The sequence below is a fragment of the Mchenga conophoros genome, linkage group LG7 (assembly GCF_057382185.1).
Source record: "Mchenga conophoros isolate Kocher_MC1m ecotype Shallow Benthic linkage group LG7, M_conophoros_male_GT1.1, whole genome shotgun sequence".
Taxonomy (NCBI): domain Eukaryota; kingdom Metazoa; phylum Chordata; class Actinopteri; order Cichliformes; family Cichlidae; genus Mchenga; species Mchenga conophoros.
The window spans coordinates 53,711,620-53,736,298 of record NC_140532.1 but is presented as its reverse complement, the minus strand read 5'-3'; the positions used below and the strand labels follow the sequence as shown (position 1 = coordinate 53,736,298).

At 38.1% G+C, this 24,679-nt stretch overlaps 1 protein-coding gene across 1 annotated transcript in view; it reads right to left on the bottom strand.

Moving 5' to 3' along the window:
• Positions 1–23,887, bottom strand: part of LOC146571141 (netrin receptor UNC5D-like) — a 185,316-nt gene extending 161,429 nt beyond the window's left edge. Inside the window, exon 1 of the mRNA XM_085280169.1 lies at positions 23,326–23,887. Within this exon, the coding sequence (XP_085136295.1) occupies positions 23,326–23,410 (85 nt within the window). The 5' untranslated portion in view covers positions 23,411–23,887. The remainder of the gene's footprint in view (positions 1–23,325) is intronic.
• Positions 23,888–24,679: the final 792 nt, after the last annotated feature.

Genomic DNA, 24,679 nt, shown 5'->3' with positions numbered 1-24,679 from the left:
TTTCAAGTCAAGTCTAAAGTCATAAAATTAATGACTCGAGTCTGACTCGAGTCCAAGTCATGTGACTCGAGTCCACACCTCTGGTATTTTGTCTCGCATCAATTATATCGTCAATTATATCGTTATCGCAAATTTTCAAATGCCGTATTTTCACGACCATAAGACGCACTGTACTAAAAGGCGCAGTCTCAGTTATGTGTGCTATTACTGTATTTAACACACACATAAGGCGCACCGGATTATAGGGCGCATACAAGTACTGTATGCGTATTTAAAAATAAAGCGGGAGCAAACCTGAGTTTGGTACTCACATTTTTATTACCAGTAATCGTCATCATCAACAACACACAAGCATACAAGTGTGCGTATATAAAAATAAAGCAGGAGCAAAACAAAGTTTGGTACTCACATTTTTATTACCAGTAATCGTCATCATCAACAACACACAAGCATACAAGTGTGCATATTTAAAAATAAAGCAGGAGCAAAACTGAGTTTGGTACTCACATTTTTATTACCAGTAATCGTCATCATCAACAACACACAAGCATACAAGTGTGCGTATATAAAAATAAAGCAGGAGCAAAACAAAGTTTGGTACTCACATTTTTATCATCAATCAAACCCATCGGAGTCCTCATCCTCTGTGTCTGAATTGAACAGCTGCGCTAAATCTCCATCAAACATGCCAAGTTCACTTTCTTCACTGTCAGAGTCACTTTCCGTGCCGTGCGGCTCCTCGGAAATGATGCCGGCTTTTGTGAAAGCTCGAACAACAGTGCCAGCAGACATGTTAGCCCAAGCATCTACAATCCATTGGCAAATTGTGGCGTAACTCGCCCGGCGCTGCCTTCCACTCTTGGTGAAACTGTGGTCTCCATCGGTCATCCATCGCTCCCAGGCCGTTCGCAGCCTTACTTTGAACGGGCAGTTCACACCGATGCCCAGCGGTTGGAGCTCCTTTGTCAGGCCTCCTGGAATGACAGCAAGCTCACAGTTCATTTGTTTCACTAGTTTTTTCACATCGGCTGTGAGATGGGCACGCATAGAGTCACAGATTAAGAGCAATGGTGATGCGTGGAAAAAACCACCTGGTCTCCTTACATACACCTCCCTCAGCCAGTCTTTCATCATTTCCTCATCCATCCAGCCCTTTTCATTTGCCTTAATGATGATTCCTGCTGGAAACTTCTCTTTAGGCAAAGTCTTTCGCTTAAAAATCACCATAGGCGGCAGTTTCTGTCCATTAGCATGGCAGCCAAGCACAACAGTAAAAGAAGACTTTTCATACCCCGTTGTGCGTATCGCTACCGTGCTGGTCCCCTTCTTCTCCACAGTGTGACTCACCGGGATGTCAAAAGTGAGCGGGACCTCGTCCATGTTTGTGATGTGGCTGGGCTGGATGTGTTTGTCACCGATGTGTTTGCTGCAGTAGGAGCGGAAGATGGCCAGCTTTTCCTTATAATCCGCTGGAAGTTGCTGCGCTACCGTAGTCCTGGTCCGGATGGAAAAATGGCACCGTTTCATAAAACGAAAGCACCAAGACGGACCTCCTTGGAAATGTTCAATGTTCATCTCTTCAGCTAGTGAAACTGCTTTTAGCCGAATGGTGACCGTCGAAACGCTTCTCCCGCTCGTTCTTTGCTCGATGATCCACTGCTCGAGTCTTTCCTCCAACTCGGGCCACCTCGCCTTATGTCCGCGGAAACTCAGCTGCGTTTTCTTGACCTGCCGGAGCTTGTTTTCTAGCTTCCTCCATTTGCGAACCATCGATTCGTTAATCTTAAATTCTCTCGCCGCTGCTCGATTTCCATGTTCCTCCGCATAGCTGATGGCCTTCAGTTTAAACTGTGCTTCATAAGCGTGTCTCTTTGCCATTTTCAGGGTTGTTTTAAAACAACGATGTTCCACATAATGCACATACCTGTCCTTTTATACAGGTATGTGCGATTGTCCAGTATATACGATCAACGCCCACACTTCACCCTTTAGCGTTCTCATGGTGTTCTCTACTACGTCCTCCTTACAACACACAGGGCGCACTGCGCTATAGGGCGCACCGTACTTTTTGAAGAAAATCTAAGACTTTTAAGTGCGCCTTATGGTCGTGAAAATACGGTATATATCGTGATAAATATTTTTGGCCATATCGCCCTGCTCTAGTGTGGTGCTAGATTCAAATTTTTGTGTTCCAGGTATTGTATGTTTTTCTTACAGGTGGAGTAGTTGGCGATACATTATGCATTTCTATTTGTACTCTGTCCTTTTATTACATGCCCCCCCCCCCCCTTTTTCTCTCTCCCACCTGTCCTGCCTTATACATTGTTATACTGTTTAACACATATAATGTAATAACTTTAAATAACACAAACAGAAATGAAGAAATAAACAGATAAACCCTGAACAAGAGGAGCCTATAGAGAATTTATAGAGCCGACCTTGGAAAAGCAAAATGTGTTTGGCACAACAGTGTATTCAGATCATAATTCTAATTGCAAAAGCTTCCTGACAGGACAGACTACAAAAAAGAAAAAAAATAGCAACTTACTTAGATGTCCCATTTTAATATAGTTAGTATTTGGCAATTGCTAAATCCTAACAGCTTAAATATTAACATCACTTTTTCCAGGTAAAGACTGTTACTTGACTCATCGAGTAACTTGAATAACTTTATTATCAAAAATCCTCAAATTAATCCACAACTCCATAGCGCTAAGTGATCACCATTGAAACATTAACGTTTCCACACATTCGAGATTAAAAGTAGACCTGCTGTAGAAGCATATCTAGGAGCAAACATGTGACTAAAAAGTATTACAAAACTTTTCAGTCCAAAGAATGGCCTCTACTTCTTTTCCTCTTCATTGGTCCTTGACCTCGATGGAAAATGTCATGAGGTGAGTGCTCATAAAGAAGAGTGAACTTCAGTGCTCACAGAATCTAAGTGCCACAGATCTGGATACAGCTAATAATGTGACAGGGGATGTTGTTGACTTGGGTCTGCTGTGGTGAAACTACAATGTTCTCTAAACTGTGAAAATAATAACTTTTCAACCACAGCTAGTTTTTTTTAAAAGACAAAATTAATGTATTAGCTTGTGAAATGAAATCTTTGCCACACTGAGACTACTTGCTCCCACTGTTCACTCTTATATTTGCTTCCTGGCAAAGAGCTGAGCCACTTTTTTTAAGGTTTCTGTGACGGAGATTTTCCGTTTTCGTTTTTTTTAAAAATCCCGTCCACACGTAAAAGTCAAAAACGAAGGAAAACGCTGCTAGGAACATGCCAAAGCAGCAGGTGGCGCTATATTCCTATCCGTGTAGAAATGTTGGCCAAATAGAAGTCAGCCTGGGTGGGAAAGAGTAAACAAAGATGGCGCATAGAAGTAGAACTGAGTCCTATGTGTGGAGGGGCAGTAACTGTGTGTGTATATGTAAGCATTGCAGAGAGTAAAATAAACAGTATGGTATTTTGTGTAAGTCCGCCATTGTAGAAATTCATTTGACCGAAACAATAACCTGGCACACAGTATGACGTCAAAAAATGCGCACACTTTTGACGCTGCGTTTTCTCCGTTTTTTCGTCCACACGTAAACGCAAAAACTGAGTTTTCAAAAATATCCACCCTGGCAGGAGCTTTTAAAAATCTCAGTTTTCACTGACCGAAAACGCAGTTTACGTGTGGACAAAAGGCGCAAACGCATAGAAAAATCTGCGTTTTCAAAAATACCCGGGTACGTGTGGACGTAGCCTGACACAGAGAAATACATGGCTTAAATACACTGGAGAAAAAACGAGGGGAATGAGGCACAGAAGAAGAGCACAGCTGGGGGAAATCAGAACTGACGAGACAAGGAAGCAAAGTACGATACACTCACATGAGACACAGACCTTCAAAGTAAAACAGGAAGTAGCACAGATGCAGACTTGACTAGTGGAGACAGAGAAACTAAGAAACACAGAAACAAACAACAAAGAGACACAGAGGGCAGCTACTAAATACTCAGAAAACTAAACAGAATACAAGAAAGCCAAACTAAGACGCTAGACTATAGAATAAACTGGGGCAACAAAGAGAACTAAGATCATAATACAAAAACTCAGAGACACAAGAAACTCAAAGCACTGGGTCACCGACCCAGGACCGTGACATGTTCATTGTTCACCTGTGGGTTTACCTTGGTTATTATTGAAGGCTGAGTGCATAATATCAAGTTAACCCATGAAACTCAAAACTTAATATTAGTATTTACATTATCTGCACCACTTAACAGTTATGTTCATTTGTCATCATTTGCTTTCATGAACAGTATGATAGTGTGTCACAATGAACTGCAGGACAGAAATATCTGCCATAAAGGATGGTCCAGTGTGCTGTATGCTTAAAGAGTTAATAAAGCAGTGAAACACTTTTCCTTACTATTTGTTATAAAAATTGAACAGCTCTTAATATCACTAATATCACTTCACTCTTATTTTGCTTAGCTATCTTCTCAAGCAAAACTGACTTCACCTTTGAATTGAAGGAATGAGGTGCAAATGCTTTTGAAATCAGTGGCACCTATAGCCACATTAGGTCTGCAAACTTCACCTGTCTCTTGGCTTCCTTCACTAGAAGAACCACAAAATACAATCAATACCTTATTCCTATGTAAATATATTCATTTTAGATTAATGTTAATTTTATATGGCAATGGACATGCAGTATTAGGTTATAGCAAATACAGATGTGAGGATGAGTACAAAATATATTCAATTACTCACAGCATTTAGCAATTTATCTCACTTCAATGAAGAATTAGAATAAAGCATATTAAGCACAAAGAGAAGGATTCCTGGGCATTACAGTACTTGCACAGCTTTAACGCCAACAACAAGGCTGTCTTGTAAAATATGCATTTCTGTCCATCCCACTTTCAGATATTTCCCAGAAGCAGTTAATGGGCGGCATTAATGAAACAACACAATAGAAAGAACAATGGACATGCAAAAATGCCTTTATCTGTCAGGTTGAAAAGAGAAGAGTGGAAATAATATGAAATGACAGGATGTCAAAGCAGGTTTTTCACCAGCATAATGAAACTTACACTTCTAAGTGTATATTATATTATATTATATTATATTATATTATATTATATTATATTATATTATATTATGCAGTCCAAGAGCTGATTTGGAGTATGCCCAACCTTGGAACAAGATCTTTTTGGAGAAGCAACTGAATTAAACCACAACAGAGGCCGGAGTTACTGAGTCAGCCAACAGGGAATACATAAGACCAAGATGGTTGGAGCTAGCTGGTCAACTTTCCAAGAAAAACAATAAAGCAAAGGGATTGTCCACTAACAAATCAATCACAGATGGTTGCACAGATGAGTTGCTGTATATATGGGTGGCTGTACCTGGGCAGCCCAACCAAGTAATATCTCTCTGTGTGTGTCTATAATATACTATATTACATTATATTGAGTGCTGGGCCATATACCAGACGTACCAGTATATTGGTTATGATTTCATTTGTAGTGAGAACTTTTCAGATATCTCTATACCAGTATACAGGCGAAATGCTTGCCCCGATCGTCCAAGGAGTTTAAATGTATTATTAAATGCATTATATTTATCACAATGCAATTGGGTTACCCAAGTCTGCACATATCATGCAGCTCAACACAAAGGAACCCACTTAGTGCAGTAATTCAAAGTATACTTTGTTACTATAATGTGGTAAACGATAGCTATGGTTATCGATTAGATTAAAGCAGTCACATTAGATTATGGGCTGTATACCATCTAGGTGAAATTGCAAAGAGTGAACAAAATCCCTTTGAGATGGGCTATAACATCACCCACTTCTGTTCTGTCTTGGGAGTGTTCTCCATTAGCCTTGAAAACAAACCCACTGTTCCTGTACCTGTAGGTTATCATATACCTTGTAGGTCAGCAGAGAGAGCTGAATGTCAGGAGCATATCACTCCACTATGTACGGGATACAACAAACACAGTACTCAGCTGGCAGTGAAGAAACAGACCAAATCCAACCTAAAAGAATACACATACACTTGCACTCAGATGATGAGCTTAAAGCTTAAAAAGATCTTAGATTGTAGGATCTTTTCTAAAGGTCAAAATCATTCTGTGGTTTGTCTCACACTTGCTTGGGGGTTCAAATATCTTTTCGGCTCAATTTATTTTCAGCCATGACCTGGGTTTACTGTGCAAAACATCTTACATCTTGTGGTGCCAAAAGGGGGGAAAAAGGACGTTTTGTCACATTCACATTCTGGCTTTTATTTTTCTTTGCTGTATTGAATCTGATTGTTGGCATTCATTGGTTGAGACTAGGGAGGCTCGTGTTATCGACTGACTATGGATCAGGACCACTCCAGCCTGTAGGCTATTAGGAGAGCCACCAGTTCAGACTCCTGCTCCGTCGTTCCTTAATTGGTCCCCTCAGAAGCTTGGCGCACACAAACTTCACAATCACGCTGGAAGATTACACTAAAGAAAAAGAGATTCCCTGTGTGCAAGCTGCTTGGCATCGATTAGCTCATTCGCACTTCTGTTTTTTCAGAATTTCTTTTTTATCTCGTTTCTTTTCACCTAAGATTACAATCAGCTGGTCTGGTCTTTGAGTAAACCATACAAATCGAGATAAAGAGTAGTAGAGAAGACAATGGTTGGAACAAATGGGAGATGACTCAGGACTGCTTACTTGGTAATTGGGTTTTATCTCTTCATTTTATCAGGCCTTGTTTTGGATTACAAGTATACAACACACACATACACAGGAAAAGAGAAGTATACCTAGACATTAGCAAATCTCAAGATAACAAGTGGGAGAATGTGGCCATTGCTGGACTCTCATTATAGTACTTCACAGAGGACAAGCTCGACTGTTTTCTGTTGAAAAATGCAGTTTTTATCCACTGTGGTCTCTAAGTATTGGCTACAGTCAGTAAACACTATGCACAGAAAAAATATCAAGAGAAGATGCTACTGCACAATAGCTCATCTTTTCCATTTCCCTCATTCTAATTCGCGGCATGTCGGTTTCAACCTGACATTTCAATTTCGAATGCTTCTACAATTCAGTGCTTTGAATATGGCTGTTGTCAGTACATGTGTATGCACAGGCTGAAGACCATGACAGGCTGACAATTCCAAGAGTCATTCAGCAGAAACACTGTAGATATCTCACCTTCTAAGACGGAGGGTTCCACATCTATTTCGAATGTGACTTTTGACAACAAAGTTGTCAAAAAGTAATATACGCAAACACAAAGAGGCGTTATTGAATATGCAGCCACTTTACAAAACACCTGAATCACCACATTTAATGTGGACAACACAATAAATGTGGTGACATATTTTTTTTATGTTTTCCAATAGGTTATTGAAAAATCTGTATTTAAGCAAACCTCTGTTGGACCTTTATCCCTCTCAGATGATGCAAAACAGTTTAAACGTGGAAGTGAGTGCCGCAGGATGATGTGTGTCCATCACCAAGCTATACTGTGGAAAATATCAGGAAACAACAGCATCCATTATTCTAAGGAATTGTAGGATAATAAGGTTATTTTTTAATACTTTGGGGAGGAATGTGGGGTTTTATAGGTGAAGGCATACAATAAGATGTTCTTGGTGTCTTCAGGGAAATGCTATGACTTGGTCTTAAATTAATAATAATTATTTAATCTGAGATGCTTTATGCTAAATGCTATATAAAGGCACTGTGGCTTTATACTATATGTTCTGTTTTGTCTTCAGCTTTGGGGCTAAGTTGGTCTAAACCGGCTAAGGTGAAATGAAGCAGAAACTGGTAACACGATTTATTGATTCTGCTGTCTGTGAGCTGAAACAAAAGTAGCTTTTAAACGAATGTAACCACATCGATGCACAGAATAGACGTTATCTGTCTTAATGACAAAGGGGAGTCCTTGGCTGAAGGGGAACCTCATCAAAGTTACACATGCATAACCTTGCAACCACATTGACGGCGCAGAGGAAAACACACACCCTTCATGTATGAATGAACATTTAAGTGGTTCAAGTCATTCACCAATGTAAAGAACTCATATTTTGTTTCAAAATTCTTAATGACTTTCAATTTAAATAATAATCAAACAGCACAAGCTTCACATTTAAATTAATTATAAATATAACATATTCAATATGACCGCAGGAGGTCATGTGGCTTTGAATTCACTACGAAGACTATGTTACTGTAATGCTATTTGTCCATGGTATGTTGTGAAAACAATTATTATCAAGAAAATAAGAGCAAGACTCTTGTTCACAGAACAACACCAACACAAGTGCTACTTTGAATGCTGATGGTTGAAAGAGAAGTGGATAAAGAGCATAAAGAGTGCCATTTTACCTCAGAACAGATGAGGATAAAAAGGAGCAAGAACGGACAGTGTCTGCCATGGAAGTCATGAACAGCTGACTATTATTTTGTGTTTATTCCATAATTTCATTGTACATGTACAATGACAATAAAGGCCTATTCTATTCTATTCTATTCTATTCTATTCTATTCTATTCTATTCTTCTAAGACAGTGCTAGTCTAAATGATTTTAGAGTCCATGGTAAGAGTAGGACTAATTTCAAGATCCGTATACAGTGAGTGCAGAATTATTAGATAAGTTGTATTTTTGAGGAATAATTTTATTATTGAACAACAACCATGTTCTCAATGAACCCAAAAAACTCATATCAAAGCTAAATGTTTTTGGAAGTAGTTTTTAGTTTGTTTTTAGTTTTAGCTATTTTAGGGGGATATCTGTGTGTGCAGGTGACTATTACTGTGCAACTTAACAAAAAACAAATATATACCCATTTCAATTATTTATTTTTACCGGTGAAACCAATATAACATCTCCACATTCACAAATATACATTTCTGACATTCAAAAACAAAACAAAAACAAATCAGCGACCAATATAGCCACCTTTCTTTGCAAGGACACTCAAAAGCCTGCCATCCATGGATTCTGTCAGTGTTTTGATCTGTTCACCATCAACATTGCGTGCAGCAGCAACCACAGCCTCCCAGACACTGTTCAGAGAGGTGTACTGTTTTCCCTCCTTGTAAATCTCACATTTGATGATGGACCACAGGTTCTCAATGGGGTTCAGATCAGGTGAACAAGGAGGCCATGTCATTAGTTTTTCTTCTTTTATACCCTTTCTTGCCAGCCACGCTGTGGAGTACTTGGACGCGTGTGATGGAGCATTGTCCTGCATGAAAATCAGCTTGTGTGTCTTGTTCAGTGGTGGTCGTCTTTCAGCCTTTCTTACCTTGGCCATGTCTCTGAGTATTGCACACCTTGTGCTTTTGGGCACTCCAGTGATGTTGCAGCTCTGAAATATGGCCAAACTGGTGGCAAGTGGCATCTTGGCAGCTGCACGCTTGACTTTTCTCAGTTCATGGGCAGTTATTTTGCGCCTTGGTTTTTCCACACGCTTCTTGCGACTCTGTTGACTATTTTGAATAAGACGCTTGATTGTTCGATGATCACGCTACAGAAGCTTTGCAATTTTGAGACTGCTGCATCCCTCTGCAAGATATCTCACTATTTTTGACTTTTCTGAGCCTGTCAAGTCCTTCTTTTGACCCATTTTGCCAAAGGAAAGGAAGTTGCCTAATAATTATGCACACCTGATATAGGGTGTTGATGTCATTAGACCACACCCCTTCTCATTACAGAGATGCACATCACCTAATATGCTTAATTGGTAGTAGGCTTTCGAGCCTATACAGCTTGGAGTAGGACAACATGCATGAAGAGGATGATGTGGACAAAATACTCATTTGCCTAATAATTCTGCACTCCCTGTATAGTCATATATCGTTTGGCTGATGCTTCCCCTTACACATGCTTCCCCTTTTACATGTGTGACTATTCTGATTAAACTATTAGCATTTACTTCCATTTTTCCTTTCACTGGGTTCCTCACCGGTTGATATAGATTTACATTTTTACCTAGCAGCTCATGTTTGCATGCCATCTGCTTTATATCTATGAAACACAAGAGCAAATGCAGTTATGCATTATCCTGTTTTATGTTTAGTTATTCAGTTATGAATAATCAATGAATTTCCTAAATACCTTTACGTTAGTGATGGTCACATGGATCTTCAAGGTAACCCTTTTAAGCCACATTTAATAAAGAGTCACAGTCATCTCAACAGCACATTGTGGTAACTTAAACGCACAGAGCATGAATCTTGCAATGACTGCAAAGAAAGCTAGTTTTTTTTCATAACAAAAAGGCTATGAGGAGTCCCCTTACTCTGTCTGAAGTTTGCTTGAGTAGTGCTGATAATGTGTGTGCTCACTGTTGGGTATAATCCATTCCAGGTATACTGTATTCGCATTACATTTCTCTGTATTGTAGTATTGTAATGCAACACATTACTGTACTAAACTCAGTAATCATATTACAGTTACAATATGTTATTACTTGTGTTACAAAGATTACAAAAGTAATAACATCAGATTATCTGCCTGACGTGCAGATAATACTATGCTACCTGCACGTCAGGCAGATAGAATAAAAAAAAAGATAAACAATGCATTTTTCTTCTTGAGCTTTTTGCTACAATATGCTGATTTCAGTATGTCTGCATGGAAGAGGAAAATGGTGGTGCGAACTGGAGATGGACATTACCTTTATTTGTATTGCAAGGACAGGATTGCTATGGTATGGTATTGCTAGCTTCATCTGTATTTATTTCTTCTTACATCGCTTTGAAGTCTCCATGGACTGATTTTCAACTGCTTTGTGTTGTTGGTTTTGTGTTCATAAACAAGATCTTATGCATGTCCTTTTTAGGATAGGGAAATATCAGTGTGTGGGCCTGTCGTCTCAGGTTTATACTGGTTCTTTTTTATTATTTTATTTTTGCTTTTAAATTATTAGGCTTATATTGTTAAAAAGTAATTATGTGGCATTACATTTCAGGTCATTTTACAGAGTTACAGAGTGATGCAGTTGTGTAACAAAATTACATTTTCCAGTGAGTAATTAAGTAACGTAGAGTGTTACTTTTAAGAAAACTAGCAAGTAATATGTAATTCATCACTTTTTTTGACTAATTACCTCAACCTATCGGTTACATGGTTCAAATCATGCTTGTGAATGAAACTGGTTTTGTGTCTTTATTTACTTTTTTGTTATTTTTTAAAACGGTAATGCTGTTACTGTAATATTATCCAAAAACATACACCCAAAATGTTCTGCCCTAGATAACTGCCAACATCAATTATGTTGCTTATCTCACAGCTAGCACAGCTGTAAGAGTCTAAGAGGAGAGAGAGAGACATCAACGTCACAGAAGGTTTGGTGAACTCTGAACTTATAATTACTGAAGCTGTGGATAAACCTGCTTTTCATTGCTATAAATAAATAAAAACAAAACAGTAAGCCAAGATAAACAGTTAAATAAAAAGCAGATGTAATGAGGCACAGTGTGGTTTTAAATATCTCCTCTACATCCTCCGCTTAGGGTTTCTCTGTATTATTGTAGGGTCTTTACCTTACAATCTAAAGTGGCTTGAGGCAACTGCTGTTGTGATTTGGCACTATATAAATAAAATTGAATTGAATTGAATAGCAGTTTGCGTGCCTCCTGTCTGAACCAATAAAACCTTCTGACCCAATGCATGTCCAAAGATGAACTGCAGACCAACTGCACTTCAACACATTGAAATCGATATTCAAGATAAGATAGCAGCAGTGGATCTGTCTTGAACATATGGATGGATGGAACACAATATGTTCAAAAATGAATAAAAAAAATGGAAAGAACAAATGTATAGGAACAGTCTCAAGTGACTAATGTTAGGGGCAAGTTTGAACCAAGAAAGGGCTTTTTTCTGTAGAGAGATGTTCTCCAGGAGCTCTGGGTTCTCCATCAAAAACACAGGCATCTATTTGAGGATCCAGAGCCATCAAATTAATCAGAAGCTTCATTTATTTTGTTTTATGTTTGTTTGATGTTAAATTTTTACAAACAACTGACACATGCATACACATGTTTCTTAAGTCTCGCTACTACACTAATGTTGTTATTATTACTTTGGGAAACAGAGTTAGAGTTGTTTAAAAGCTTACTTTGCTTAAGAAATAATTATCTCTTACTATTTTGGGAACAGAAGTTACCAATTATAGGTTACCATAGCAATAAGCTGCGATTTTGAGTTGTAGTTGCTATTCATTGTTTGTTTTTTTTGACCGATGAGACAGTCTGTTTGCACAGTTCACTATAATTTTCGGTTTCATACATTTTAGATTAGCAATTGTCAAAGAGTGTTTGATAATCTTCTCTTTTGTCTCCAGGAATGAAAAACATAAAGGCACAAAGGCAGTTGTCATCCAGCTTTGCGTTTTATTTTATCAATGACAGAGCTTTGTTGGTTTTAAAACATACAGTCACACATGACTTCAGAGAGGTATTATGTCAGCTTCATATGCTCAGAGGGACTCTTAAACCCCATCCTGTTTCTGTGACACTCATAAAAGCACCAAATGGCCCTTGAGGATGCATATGAATTCAAAAAGGCAATACTAGACATAAGAAATGTGGATGAACCAGCCTGTCTCGCAACAGTCAACCAACTTTTCAAAAAGTACTGTGTTCATAAAAGAGAAGGGACAAAGACAAAACAAAAAACAAGATCCAGAACATTTAAACATAGTTCATCTTGAATGCCATCAATTTGGAAAAAGCATGGCATTTAAGAACTCTTTCATCTCGCAAACTTTGATTTTTGTCTACGCAAGTGCATAACTGTGGTTCAGTTGTGCATTACGCAACCTCCCCCACACACCACCACCAACAAACCACCACCAACAAAAAAAGACAAACATACTGGTCTAAAGCACAACCATTTAATATAATGGGGGGCAAGATATCTTTTGTGAGGAACAAAGGAGCCTTAATTGGAATTCCTACAATTTCCTTTTTTTTGGATACGTTTCCAGTATGTTTCACATCAATCAGTTATGTCCTTCATAATATGATAGACTATGGTGAGGGTCCTTTTTAGACTGGGGTGTCTTTCAAAAACTGCTGATGTGATGGTTAAAATCATAATGACTTCTGCATGTAAAAAAAATGTACACATACCAAGCAGACATTCTGTAAACACACACTATACCAGTACTTTACTACCCAGTCATTAAATATGTATTTGCTTCTGATTATGCTTGAAATTAATTTATCATGGAGAGCAGAGATAGGCGCTCGTGTTACTGACAAACTGATGTGGCAGTTACTGATAACATGAGATACTCAGATATTCTGCACTGTAAACCTCGCGTCTGTGTTTCTCTCTCCCTCTGCTTTTTTCATCTTACATGCCCTGCTCTCTTACATTACCTCTGCAGTCCTGGCTCCTTCCTCCTTCAGTCAGGTGAGTTGAGAAATGATAGCAGAACCAAAACATTTGTCACAGCTATAAACAACTGAAACTAAATTACACCGAAAGGAATTGCAAGGGAGGTGTGGACAACAAGAAAACGATGAAGGGTCTGGGCATTTACAAAAACACAAGCACTTTAGAGGAAACAACAGTGCTACCCATAGGTATAAACTGTGAGCTACAAGGGAGAGAAAGAGAAAGAGAGGTTAAGAGAGAGTGTTTGGCATTGAAGTGAATGGTGTACGCTATGAATCTAACATTTGTGCCAGTGCCCTTGAGTTAAACAGTGAGACATTCAATGGTGCATTGTGGATGGGCAGTTATCTCCAAGGCCTCCTTTTCAGTATTATTTCAAAACACAAGGAAGCAATACGCGCTTTTATCGAAGAGTAAGTGAAAAGGTTGTGGATACAAGGCTGAGGGCAAACCTGCAGGAGGGAAGTGAAATAGCAATATTTGGCACCATGTTATTCTTCCCACCTGTGAGCACATAGAACTTACATATGGGCATAATGCAGTGGGTTTATGGGAAAACACAAGCTGTATAAGCTATGCTTGAGGATTCAACACCTATCAGTACCTGTCAGTACTGGGTTTATCTAGGTTAATGGATAAATAGTGGTTTGGCTGACTTTTACAAATCTATTTTTTAGTCTGTCCTAGGGCTGCTCAATTAATCGAATTTTAATCACGATTACGATCTGGGCTTTCAACGATCATTAAAAATGACTGAGCCGATTATTAGCCCCTCCCTCATTTATCCGCGACACCTTAAAGGCCGGTCCGTGAAAATATTGTCGGGCATAAACCGGTCCGTGGCGCAAAAAAGGTTGGAGACCGCTGATTAAGAGGACCCGAGGGAAGCTCGGAAAGCTAAGCAGAAGTTATTTGGAGAGTGACTGCCGTTGGTTGAAAAGAGAGTTTAAAAAAAAAAACTTCAGTGGTGTTGCACACTATTTTATATTATTTTTTTAAAGTCATTGTTAACCCTTTAAAGCCGGTCAGAGCAGCACGCTCCGTTTTGCGTAACTATTGTTAAATCCCTGTAGAATCTGAACCGTGTAAGCTAGCGCAATAATTTGTTTTGCATATGAAACCGGAGGAGTTGTACTTACATCTTATGCCATCAGCTTGTCCTCGGTCACGGTTTTGTTCCACATATAGCTTTGCAAAAATTGCATAAAAAGCGCTTGCAGGAACAAAAACATAATATTCCAGAAACACGTTTTGCCGTTCCTATCAGCTGTTCGTAACACTTCCCACAGTGAAATGATGCACATGCTGTTTTCTTTGCAAATTTGCATCATAGGATTGTTTTTTGTTTTTCCTGCAGTATATAAAAATTGCTGTATCTCCAAAATAAAACTATGAAGACACTCAAAATAAATTTCCTGTGGTGGGAAACTATTTTTTGCAACTTTATTGTATTTAAAGTTTTGAGGGATAAACCTCTTAAATTTCTCCAAGTAGAAATATATGTAAACAAAACAAAAGCGATTTTCAATTTTTTTTGTAGTTTATTGCACTTTTTTGCAATTTATGTAATTACTATGGACTTAATGCATACATATTATTAAAATATGGGCTATAACAGTTGTATTGATGTATAGCAACTTGAAATGCTCCCACAAATGGCACTACAGCATGTAAAATAATAACATAAGCTCTGGTGGACTTGGTTCTATAGTAGGTCTTAAAGGGTTAAATAAATATCGTCAAATAATCGTGATCTCAATTTCAGTGAAAATAATCGTGATTATCATTTTTGCCATAATCGAGCAGCCCTAGTCTGTCCTCTCTTTTTACTATTACACCACAAAAACTGAGAAGCCGTACAAAATGTAAATAAAAATATACAAAAATGCTTTTCATGCTGTCAAATTTATAAACCTTAATATGTTAAAACAGTATAAAGAAAAAATATGGCAACTATTCCAGAAAAATTTGGGGTGTCACTCTAGATTAAAATTAATAGGGATTCATTTGTTCTTCTCGGGATCTCTGTGGCTATTGGTGTTTTTGTCCACAGTTCTTTATTCCTAAACCTCTCTGGTCACTGGATAACATAAGTAACAATACTGTTTAATAAATAATGATTATAAAAATATATAAGCTCACATAAGCCGACTAGACACTTAAGTAGACCTCAACCAGTATATAGCCAAGCAAATATTATCATCTGACATTAACTGTAAAGCAATCCCTCTGTAGCCGCATTTGTAATCTGTCCAGTCTGTCCAGCAGAGAGCATTCTGCAACTTTCCTGTTGCATTTGGAGCACCATAAACACAACTAGCAGATGACTGAAATAGGGCAGAGCATAAACTAAATGAGTAAATGCACAACTACACATAATAAATATCAGGGAAATCTGTTCATGTTTTGTGTGTTTAAAAATAAAATCCCAAACAATAAATTGAAATCTTTGCTGAGACAATTAGTGGTCTTTGTACTCTACTGTAGTAACTGTAGTAAGGAAGAGCTCTACACAACCATGCTTGAATTGAATAGATATATAATGTTCCAGCAACCAGTTTATAATATAGTGGTTTTTTTATTGGTTTTTTATTTATTTATTTATTTTTGGCTTTTTTAGCCAACAAAAAGGACTCTGTTCCAATCAAAGATCTGCAGGAAATATTATATCTAAAAGTTTTCAAAATCCCAGGATCCCATAAAAAAAGAATAGCTATCTTACAGTTAGGGCTTTGTCCAAGCAGCCAAAACACGGTCAATATTTCCACATATTTGATTTTGCAGCTTTCTATATTCCCTGTAGAGAATATTTCTTTTGGCTCTTTGACTGCATGAGCTCAGCTCCTTCGGAATGTGGAGAATAAATGACAGAAGATGGGGTTGATAGGTTGGGGAGAGAAATGGGTTCCCCTTAAATAATGCAGTAGTGAAACTGGGAATATGACCACCATGCGATCTCCAGCAGAATAAAAACAACAGTGGATACTAGCCCAGCTGGGCTCGTGAATTCATATCATGTGTAATGTCAGTTACGTGAAAGCCAGAGCTTGAGCAAGATTCTGGCAGTCATTTTTGTGATAAATTAAACATGGCAGAGATGACTCCATTGCCTTTTATCCACCTCCCCATTTCAATTCCCCTCCCTCTCTGTATCTCTGTTTCTCTCTTAAGTTTTTTCACTTACTCCATGCTCAAGCCCAGATGCATTTTTAGTAGCACAAGGAGTTGCATGGTCAACTCACAGAAGCTTGATCAATGAATTTATGAAAGACAACAAACATGGTCCTAATATTATACATATAGCATAAGCTTTTTGTTGCACAAAGGTTATAACAGCACTGTAGTTATCCAACCAACCTGATTAGTCTTGCTTTGGGTTGACAATTTACGGTCCAATGCACATTTACGACCCTACCTAATATAGCCCATTTGGACCTGAGATGTTGAGAGATGTTTTAAAAGAAGCTGCTGAATCTTGTCCAATTCATTCACATCCTTAGGTCATGCCTTTCACAGAAACCTGCCTTTCTGCTGTTTGTTTTTGTTTTAATGTCTTACCTTGTCACACAGTTACAAGAAAAGGTTTGTGAACCTTCTGGAATTATCAGGTTCTTTGATTACTTAAATTTTGTCTACATGTTAGCCTAGACAAAATAGGCTTGTAACACAATTGTCAACTATTCCAGTTTTCATTTGTTAGGTAGATATTCATTTTTCACTTTTAGAATTCAATCTTTTTTTTCAATGCAGACTGTGCCAGCTTGTACACCTAACATCCCTCTCCCCCACAGAATCCATCATCACGCTTCAGATCCCATCACTGTTGCCAACTAAACGACTCTGTTACTAGATGTAGCCACTTTTCACAGCCCTTCAGCAAAAATCTATGGACAGTACTGCCATGCAAATGATGGTCTTCTCTCACTGTATGCAGTGATATGAATTCAAAAGCTCAGCTAGGCTGGTATCTCTCTCTGTTCTTCTGCTTTGTTAAGAGACTAAGAGAATTGAAAGACTTTAAATGCAAATACAAACTGATTGAACTAATAGTGGCATCAAGATAGTGGTGTTTTACAGCTTTGATACAATACTTATCATCATCAGTGTTATCAACAATTGTTTATGTAGTCTTTTTTTAAGAAAAACATTTAGTAGAAGTTACATAAAATGATATTTATTTTCCAGAGATGCAGTAATTGCTATTTATTGTTGCTGTTTTTGGCGGCAATTTCAATATATAAAATTAATACTTCACTGAAAACAGATGTTAAATGACAAACTAAATAATATTCCTGAAATAAAAATACTGACTGAATTTTAAAAATAATACACAGGGGTTAGGGGTGCATGAATATGCCCAAAAGGGCTATCACAATTACTGAGATCACAATCATTTGTCACTGATACATAATTGATTTTGGTGACATCAACATTTTATTGCAGAGTCCCAACAGCTGTGAGATCCCTCTCTACTTTCCCTGCTTTTTGCATAAAGCACAGGTTTTGCCACAGTGGAAAAAAATATCCGCGAGGGCATAGCACATCTTTTGTCCAGTATGTTATTTGAACAAATATATTTAGCCAAATTGAATGTGATTCCTGTGGTGATTTCAGTGTGTCTTTGTGAGCTGGATGAATACACTCACCCGCTTTACAGGCTCATTCTCAGTTATACAATTTATGTTAGCAACCACTGTATTGTTCTTCTTTGCTTTCATGCAATCATCATATTGCAAGTTGTGGTGTATTTTCAGATAGCTGAATAAGTTTGTTGTGATGGTTTACAGTGCACACAGCTCTACAGCATTCTTTGCATATGAGTTGTTCTTGGTGAACATCACTTCCCTAAATTTGAAGTCTCTCTAAAGAACTGATGATGATCTGCTTCAAGAGACAAGCTCTTTGCCTTCCCCAGTGACAGACAGCTGATTTTTGTTTTGATGGTCTGTAGTATATCAGTGCGGTCAAGTGCACTCAGGAAAGTTCTCGCTGAGTGGTGCAGGGAACAGCTGTGATTGGCACATGTAGACATGGTTATTATGCAATGATTTTAGGGAGCACTTGATTGCTTTGTGTTCTACTGGCAGAAAATGCATTTTCAATATCTTTCAATCATGTTCGTTTAATTTTGAGAAGCCAAAATCACAATACTAGCAGTATTAGTAAAAAATTAGAGGTGCCATTACCAATTATTGACTTAATATTTGAATGTTAGCCTAAATAATACGTTTACAGTAACATGGGAATTTTGACTCAAAATTAAGACTAACAGAAACTTTTCTTCTGAAAAACTGAAATTAGTTGTTGCCAAACGGTGTACCTACTGATGGGCTGTGAGGCAAGGACAGGCAGGGATACGTTTTTATTGCAAACTGTAAGCTATACACCTACACAAAAAGCTATGAATAGACTGTTTTACTGTATGTATGGGTGCCCTAAAATAATAATTTAAAGAACTTCTGTAACAGAGAAAACCAGTGTATTTGTAGAGCATTACAGATTAAAGCAATTTGATTGACAGCAAAGAGGTTAACAAGGGAGGAAATGGATCAGTTTCATTTGTATAGAAAATCATACATACCCATCACACCACATGACTGACCACAGAAAAAAGGAGGGGAAAGGCTGTCAGTAGACAGTGCTGTTAAAGCTACCTGTCTTATGACTTCAGTTGCACCTGAGTAAATCACCTGTCAGGAGAAGTTGACCACTGCTAATATAGTGGGCAGCAAGCTAAAGCAGAAGTAGGACTGGCCTTTTTCACCAGTGTACTGTAAGCCAGGTTTTAAATACAAAAGCTAAAATCATTAACCTAGCTAGTGCAACTTAATATTTTATTAGCCTGCTGATGTTATTCTATGCATAAGAAAACAGCTAAAAACACAGACAAAAATAAATGCTATGACTGAAAAGTCATGACTATGGATTATTATGGAGGAACTGGTGGAACATCATGTGCAATAAATACACCTTGAAATTTTGACTCGCCCACTGGTGTGACAGTAAAAAAAATTCCAAAACCACTAATTCAGATGTTATGCATAAAGATTTGACAATCGTGAACCCGTTATTTAAAACTAGGCTACTTCATTATTAATAGCTATACATAAAGTGCATTATGCTATAGCCTAAAGTAATTGCTATACCAATGGTTTGCTAATTGGCTGTGTTCAGGTGGTTTTCTATGCTTTATTTAATGCTTTTATATGCCATAGTATGTGTCATTGTTATACTATTTGTATGCATGTATATGCTATTGTATGTTGTCCACTTTGTGCTCTGTAAATCTGTCATATTTACGTGATTTTTCTTTAACAAATTGATGCTGTTTTTGTTGGGGAGCAATTTTCAGCCGCAAATATATTCGATGCATCTAGAGTACAGAAATATATATCTAGAGTGCCCATGTTCATCATAATGAAGAACCCACTCCAACCCACTGCAGCCATGTCGCACAGATATGATATTAATTCTTCTTAGACAACAATAGAGCTCTTATTCACAGGGGAATAAGCTTGTTATGGCCACTAACTTTCTTCTGGCCTCTTTTTAAAAGAGATCTCTCTCTTATTATATTTCACGCCTGTCTGCTACGCCCCTCTCTGAGCGCCTGAATCATCCACACCTGAAATCCATCTGATCATCAGTGGAGGTGGATATCAAGCCACAGAACCAGCCTTCCTTGGCACTTGACCAGTGAACCTCTTGTTCAAGTGGTGTTGTTTGGCACTGCTGGAATTGTTTTTGATAGTATCTTTGTGCGACCCTGCTCAGCTCACCCTTTGTCTTCCTTACTAGCTGTCAGAAGTGTTTTCCTCAATTAGACTTGATAAGGTTAAAGAAGCTTTGTGGGGGTTATCACTCCCACAGCCTACCTGTCCCCCAAAGCAGTCAACCTAGGAGAAACACTGAACACGTCTGTAATGTTCACTGGTGCTGCTCAACATTTTATCAGCAGCATTTCCTCGCTGAATCCCCCTGCAGGCACTGACTGCAAGGTTCCTCTTTTGGGTTAAGGTCTTTTTTTTGTTGTCACTTGGTGTTCTCGGCACATTAAGAATAAAATTGCTTGTTGAACACAAGTGATTTATCCCATCATTGAATGCATTTGGATGACCGTGTTTTAACTTGGCATCTAACTGATAAATAATATTTACTTATAGGGGACTCTCTACATGTATGTGGCTATGGAAGTGAAATTTAGTGTCAACACGTGTGAGTAACGTGCCATTTATATTTTATCATGTGCAAAGTAATCTTGCTTTTACATTATTTAACCAGTTGTGTGTGTGTGTGTGTGTGTGTGTGTGTGTGTGTGTGTGTGTGTGTGTGTGTGTGTGTGTGTGGAGACTACCTTTCCATAGCACTTAATTTCATGTCTGAATAAAGTATTTAACTGCAGACATCAGTATTATTGTATGTTATAAATATTTTTAAAGCCCAAGTGAAAGCCATTTCAAATCCGAAAGATATATTACAAAATACGTCCATGCAGCCTTTAAAAAATGTGTAGGGCAGACAAGCACATTTTCCTTTCATGCACTAACATTATTATTGTTTTTCTATCCAAGCATATTAGGTCAAGCCTTTGAAAAAATCATGTAACACTTCACATGGAAATGTAGCCATGGTAGCTGGTTCTATAAATACAATTTACAGTCAGTCTTGAAAGGTTATCTCAAACACATTTCTGCCTTAGTTTAAACCTACTTTTCTTTAAAAGATCGGTAAAACCCCCTGATCCTTACATGCAAAGTTGCCCTTAAGATACTTTGGCTTAATATAATATTTATGCTATGTAAATTTCCAAGTTGAAGCTGATTTCAAAACTTGGGATGCAAAAATAAAAACCTTGGGGCTAGTTAACTAATTGACTTGCAAATGCACCTTTGTTACGCTACCATATGAGATAAATGGATGTCAATAGGTCAGGATGGATTTGGCGGAAGCAAAAAAGATTCTCTGATTATCTATTCTCTGACAAAAGACAGCATATAACATGTGCATAACCACAGGTTTCATTAAATGTTGTCAGTTAAGTAAAACAGTTTTCTGTATTATCATTAAGTCAATGAACATTCAAATCTGCTGGCTAAATAGAACACGTCACATCATGAGTAACCAGCTTACTGATGATCAGACATTCTGAATCTGGTAGTGACACATAACTGATAAATTCAGATGTTTACTTTCATGTGATATAATGTCATAAAAGACGGGCCTGTCTTATGTAGGGGAAACACCAAAAACACATGTAATCTAGATTTGACAAAATGTTCAAAGGAGCTGAAGCTGCATCTGTTGTTTACAGCTTTTTGCAGGAGTCTACTTGCAACCTCATAAGGTTAAAAAAAAAAACCCAACCCTCTGATCATCCAGTTGCAGAGGAGTGGACATAAAAATGGCTAGAGCAAGCCCCAAATTGGGTTTTTGAAGTACAGTACTTTTTCCCAGTTACATTGTATGCGCACAAATAATGAGCCTTTTAGCCTTTTTTTTTTTTTTTTTGCATGCCTGTCAACATTCGAACAAAAAGCAGCTACTGTCAGAAGATATGCATGTGCGTGCATATTTGGCGAAGGGGGGGAGGTATTTTATTGTTTAAAGTAAAGCAAGAAAAATGAGGAAGGCCACCAAGCTATCAGCTTCTCTAGTTTTACCAGTATGCTATCAACATAGCATCACAATTTGCACATTGCGAAACATAACCCCCCCCCCCCCCCCCCCCACCCCCCCACCTCACCAGCAATCATAATTAAACAAAATGCCATGATTTAACAAATAATGTTAAACATTGTCCTGGCTCTCAATTTCAGTACGACAAAGCATAGGAGTGGAAAACTACATTCAAAGCATGTTTCACTAGTTTGCTCCATTACCATACAATCACCCAGCAACCAACAATGATGCACATGGGCACCAATGTTAATATATTCAAAAGCATATAATTGCTAGAAAGCCCACTTGAAATGTGAATAATGTGTCATTTATACCATACCTTGTGCATAATTTAGTCACTAAACAGCACGTTTGTATATTATAGACGATATAATCAGTATTTAAAGTGTGAGCAGTTTTATTACAGTCTGCTTTCATTCACAGTGAGTGTCATCATGAGCAACAGAAAGAATGAATGAATGGTAAGCTTTTTTGAGAAGCCTCAGAAGAAGAAAAGTAAGATGAGAGCAGTAAGAAAATGAGTGACAGGACAGGACTATGCCGTGCTAAAGGATATGAGTCGGTGTTCTTGAGGTAAAAGTCACTGCCATTGAATTAAGACATTGTTATTAATTGCTATTAAACCACTTATAACTGGTCCATCACAATACTGACTTTGTCTAACTGAGATGGGTTTAACATTGAAAATATAACAAATTTCCCACGCGTGGAACTAATAAAGGTTATGTTATCTTATAAATAAAATAAACAAAAAACACGAGGAGACTCTCAAACATTTCTTGAGTGAAATCAAAGTCAACCAGAACCTAGTCATTTTAACTGTACTCCAGAGAGAATATCCTTAAGGAAGCAAATTTAGATTAGTAATAAGCATTTTGTTGCACTAGAAGAAACTGACGTTAAACCTATTAAAGCAGCATTTATAAACAAATCTTAGCCAGTCTGTTGCGCACGACAAAAAAAGAAGAAAAAACTCGTCCTAATTTAATTTGAATTTATGTGATTTATAAAGGTGTCTGAAGCTTTATTGTTTGTTTGTTTGTCAAGCAAACATAAATTGCTAACACTACCTGGACATGAAAAAAGATTACTTTAAAAAAATCCTAAACAAGTAGAGTCAGCATCAGAAACACAGTCTGTCGGGGCATACACCTTTTTATTGAGTTTATTCGGGAGGAGTGAGACGCCACCAAAAGCACTGAGCTCTTCAAAAAGTGTCTCGGTGTTGAGCTTACCTCTCGCTAATGTGGTCGGCGCCTGCGAACCAAGAAGCACAAAGATGAAAAAACTCAGGTAGCATCCTCCCGAGAACTGTCCCATCACTGCTCTGCTTGTCTCCCTCCCCGTCGGGTCTGGGGGCACCGGCCTCGGGTCGCGTGCATTTGTCGTTTGCACGAGCCTCCTTTTAACACGTTTCCGTGTCCTGATGAAAACCTCTGTCCAGGTGGGCTAGTACGTGTCCGCCAAAGAGGACCGTCTCCTAACGGAATCGCAGTGCGGAAGGAAGAGATGGAAAGCGGTGCGGAGCTTTCAGCACTCGCCACTCAGCTGCGCGAGAGTGGAATAATTAGACTGAGCGCGCGCGAGCCAACAGCTTTCGCTGTTTCAGAGCGCGAGAGAGGGCGAGAGAGAGAGAGAGAGGGAGATTAAAAAAAAAAAAGTGAGTACGAGGTCTTGTTGAAACCCCGGTGGACCTGTTAGGGCTTGACAAAACGTGTGCGTGTGTGCACGTGCACACAGACAGTTGTTTGTGCTCGCGCCTGTATTGACCAGATGTAATGACCAATTACCTCTGTCCTGTTTCTGACGTTTCCAGTGGCATTCGAACCTGTAGTTCTGGACGACAGTGTGGTCATTAAAATCGACACCGGTGTGTTGCATCTCTTGCCAATGGCATTGTCTGGAAAATTACGATTTTCTAATTACTGCCGTTAACATATGACCATATGGCTTACAATTGGTGTCAATTAAGTGGGCGTTTTCTCACTTTACTCTCATTCCACCCAAGTTCTATTGGAGCGATAGTTCTCACTTTTCAAAATGAGATGTGGAATGGGGCGCGAAATATTTAAGTAATGTAAATAATATACCCGCTCTAATTTTCAGAGAACACTTGCAAAGCATTGCTTTTGATATTGCACTATTACTGAAGCCTTCATCCGTACTGTAAGTAGCCATTCAGCTGGGATATGGTTGTAATGGAAATACTCTGATCCATTTGTAAGCAAAAGTAGTGCTGTTCTCTAAGAAAATACTCCAACTGTGGATCTTGAATTAAACACTACTTAAGTGAAAGTGCATATCATCTGCAAATTCTACAATAAATATAGAAGTACCGACTAATTGGCTTTTGTCAGAGTTGTATTATTTTGTGTTATACAATTACAGAAACATTAGCATTTAAATAGGATTTTAATGGTATAGTTGGCCGAGGTGAAAATAATTCTTGCTATTGGATAGATATTCTCATTAAAGGTTTTTGAAATTTGAATTTGTAAAGTAAGTCATTATAGCTGTCAGATAAATGTAGTGGAGAACAATGTAGGCAATTTCTCATTGAAATGGTTCTGCAGAAGTATAAAGTAGCAT